Below are 3,547 nucleotides of genomic sequence, written 5' to 3' on the forward strand. Positions count from 1 at the left end.
ATGAGCATTTGCCAGAGATGTAGATGTCCTCTTACTATCAGAAAGGAAAGGGCCTAGTGGGAATGTGGTTGACTTTTTTTGTACCCTGGCACCTTCAAATGTAAGGAGTCTGCCTATTTATTTATTTGAGGATTCAAAGTGGAGTCACGCCTAGGATTACAGCTACATATTGCTTGGGCTCCCAAAGGAGACTGATAGAAAAAAAGAGAAGAATAAGAAAAAAGACAATCTAAAATAAAAACAATCTAGACTAGAACTCTGTCCAAGTTTGCAGATGATACAAAACTGTGGGAAGAAGTGGATACATCAGAGGGCAGGGAACAACTACAAGCAGACCTGGACAGGTTGGACAAATGGGCAGAAAACAATAGAATGCAATTCAACAAGGAGAAATGCAGAGTGCTGCACCTAGGGAGGAAAAATGTCCAGCACACCTACTGCCTAGGAAATTACCTACTCAGTAGCACGGAAGCGGAAAGGGATCTCAGAGTCCTACTGGACTCCAAGATGAACATGAGACATCAGTGTGACGAAGTCATCAGCAAAGCTAACTGCACTTTATCATGCATCGGCAGATGCACGACAAACAAAACCAAGGAGGTGATACTTCTCATCTATCAGGCACTGGTCAGACCACAGTTGGAGTACTGTGTGCAGTTTTGGGTGCCACACTTCAAGAGGGATGTGGATAACCTGGAGAGGGTCCAGAGAAGGGCCACTAGTATGGTTAAGGGCTTGCAGGCCAAGCCCTATGAGGAAAGACTAGGGCACATGGACCTCTTCAGCCTCCACAAGAGAAGGTTGAGAGGCAACCTTGTGGCTGCCTATAAATTCATCGTGGGGGCACAGAAGGGAATTGGTGAGGCTCTGCTCACCAAAGCGCCCCTGAGGGTCACAAGAAATAATGGCCATAAGCTAGCAGAGAGCAGATTTAGACTGGACATTAGGAAGAACTTCTTCACAGTTAGAGTGGCCAAAATCTGGAATGGGCTCCCACTGGAGATGGTGCTCTCCCCTACCCTGGGGGTCTTCAAGAGAAGGTTTGATAGGCATCTGGCTGGGGTCATCTGAACCCAGCACTCTTTCCTGCCTATGCAGGGGGTCGGACTCGATGATCTATTGAGGTCCCTTCCGACCCTAACATCTATGAATCTATGAATTTATAAATGCTTTGCAAGTTCCATCATGGAAACCAATGTTCCCCTTGCTTCAGATCTTTCATATCAAAGGACAAAAGCCTATTTATTTAATACAAATTATGTGCAAAACAGCAATATCTCACTGATGATCAGCAGAAAGAAAATCTCATACAGATGACATTGTACAGATTCATTATATGCATACCTTGAAAATAGCACACATGCCTTTATGAGCTACAAAACACCAACCATAGTCATTGGCAATAATTCTACTCAACCTCTGCAAACAAGCCCAAGTCATTTATATGAGTCAAGATGCTCATCTTTTTCTTGATCATCTGCATTTGCTCTGAACTCAACTTTCTGAGATGCTCCATAGTGATCTCATCGCTGGTCCGGTTCTCTGAGCTGTACCTCTTAATGTCAGAGAAGTGTATGCCCTCAGGAGCTCTGATGCTCTTAAGAACATGCTCAGAGTCTTGTCCCAAAGTCTCATACTTCCCCAGGACATGATACTGAACATTGCAAGGATCACAGAGTAGAAACATTGGTTTCCAATGAATGTCCAAAGTGTCTGACTTTCGTTCCACAATAAAATCAACTAACTCCTGGAAACTCACCTTTTCAGTAGAATTTTGCTTTTCTTCAATCTGTCTCTGATCTGGTTTGCCACAGTGATGCTACAGTATGTCTCAGAGTGCAGAAGCTTGTCTCTGTAAGCTGAGATCAGTCGTTCTAGGGGATGCCTGGTGAACATCACTTTGGTGTAACTGTTCAGCAATTCCTCTTGCTCATCAGAAGGGTAAGAGCTCAGCCTTTTCAGCAGTTGCATTTGATGGATGTCATTATGCTCAATTTCAGAAACCTCCCTGCTCAGGTTCATTCTGAGGAGAAGAGTGATTCTTTTCCAGTTGGAGCAGCCTACTTTGGGCACCTCACAGTAGATGAACTTGTAGTTATGCTCCACAAAGAGCCAGGTAGCAATGCTCAAATTCAGATTCCTTATCGATTTAAAGAGGTTGTTCTTCAAGCAGGTGGAATTCAGCGTGACTTTGCAATAGATTTGACTCATCAGCCAGTCTTCTGTAGAATCTAGAACAAGTGCTGTGCAAAAATCAAAGCAAATTATTGGCATGAAAGAATCTCATAGAATTCTCTTTTCATTTAAACAATCGCAGAATTTGGGCTTATACCCAGAGCAGCTAAAATTGCAGATGAGTACTAAATTTACTTTGCAGTTCACCATCCTTTATCTAAACTATTAAAGGTATGCAATCCAAGTTACCAGGATTACTGAAAGGCTTGTCAGAAGGAAGACCTGAAAAAACCAAGAGTAGTTTTATTCTTAGGGAGAATCAGGCCATGAATCTCTAAACATTTACCATGATGGCAAACATTGCTTCTCTCTATGTACGTATGCTAGGACATACAAGAATCTTCAGTTGCACAGCCCTCAGATTGCTTCTTAATATTATTTTTATTATTGATTTATGTTGCATAGATGCTTTTTGTATACTCAGAAAGGATGCTTTCTGTTCCAAGAAGCACAGAATTTCTCTATTTATATATTATTTACTCACTTATTTTTGTTTGCCATCTGTAGAACATCCCAAGGAAAAAAATTCTAAGAAGAAAATTCAAGGCAAGGAAAACAATCATCTTCCCGAGCCTGTTCTTCATCATGTTTTTTCAGGAAGAAGTGGAGAGGGTGTGGCCTTTATGCCAGGAGTCCGCCTGTTCATTAAGTAGAAAATATGAGATAGTTCATTTTTGTACAAATTGAGCTAGGAAAACCTCATCACATGCTCCAAAGAGCATGAGAGATCAGATGGTGAGTGGGATACAAAAAGGGACAGCAGGACACAGGGCAGAAAGGTTAAAGAGGAAAACAATGGGCCGCCTAATGATTTGTCAATTAAGCAATTAGCTGGTCATTCACAGGTGCCAGAAGACACCGTGATGGGAGATAACAGGCTACTTAAACAACCCTGTATCCAAACTGCAGAGTGGGGAGGGAGAAGAGTGCAGAGTTCTGGGTGTATTGCTGCCTTCTTCGCTCTTTCCAGATGAATGAACAGAATGATTTAAGCAAGTATGATTTATTCATAGAATCACAGAAAATTAAGGTGGGAAGGGACCTTAGGAGGTAATCTAATCAAACGCCTGTTCAAAGCAGAACTATCCCCAACTAGTTCATTACAGCCAGGCTTTGTCAAACCAGTCCTTAAAAACCTCTAAGGATGGATATTTCACCATCTCTGTAGGTAACCTGTTCCACTGCCTTACTTTCCTCCTAGTGAAAAAGGGTTTTTTTTTTCTAATATCCAATCTAAACTTCCCTTGCTGCAACTTGAGACCATTGCTCCTTGTTCTGTCATCTGCCACCACTGAGAACAGTCTAGCTCCAT

At 42.1% G+C, this 3,547-nt stretch overlaps 1 protein-coding gene across 1 annotated transcript; it reads right to left on the reverse strand.

Moving 5' to 3' along the window:
- Window positions 1-1,246: 1,246 nt before the first annotated feature.
- LOC109285448 (carbohydrate sulfotransferase 8) lies at window positions 1,247-3,017 on the reverse strand. Its single transcript, XM_059721384.1, has 2 exons — window positions 2,720-3,017; window positions 1,247-2,243 (listed from the first exon to the last, which is right to left on the reverse strand). The coding sequence occupies exons 1-2, from the start codon at window positions 2,820-2,822 to the stop codon at window positions 1,756-1,758; spliced, it is 591 nt and encodes a 196-aa protein (XP_059577367.1). The 5' UTR covers window positions 2,823-3,017; the 3' UTR covers window positions 1,247-1,755.
- Between the last annotated feature and the right edge of the window lie 530 nt (window positions 3,018-3,547).

This window comes from Alligator mississippiensis, chromosome 2, assembly GCF_030867095.1.
Source record: "Alligator mississippiensis isolate rAllMis1 chromosome 2, rAllMis1, whole genome shotgun sequence".
Taxonomy (NCBI): domain Eukaryota; kingdom Metazoa; phylum Chordata; order Crocodylia; family Alligatoridae; genus Alligator; species Alligator mississippiensis.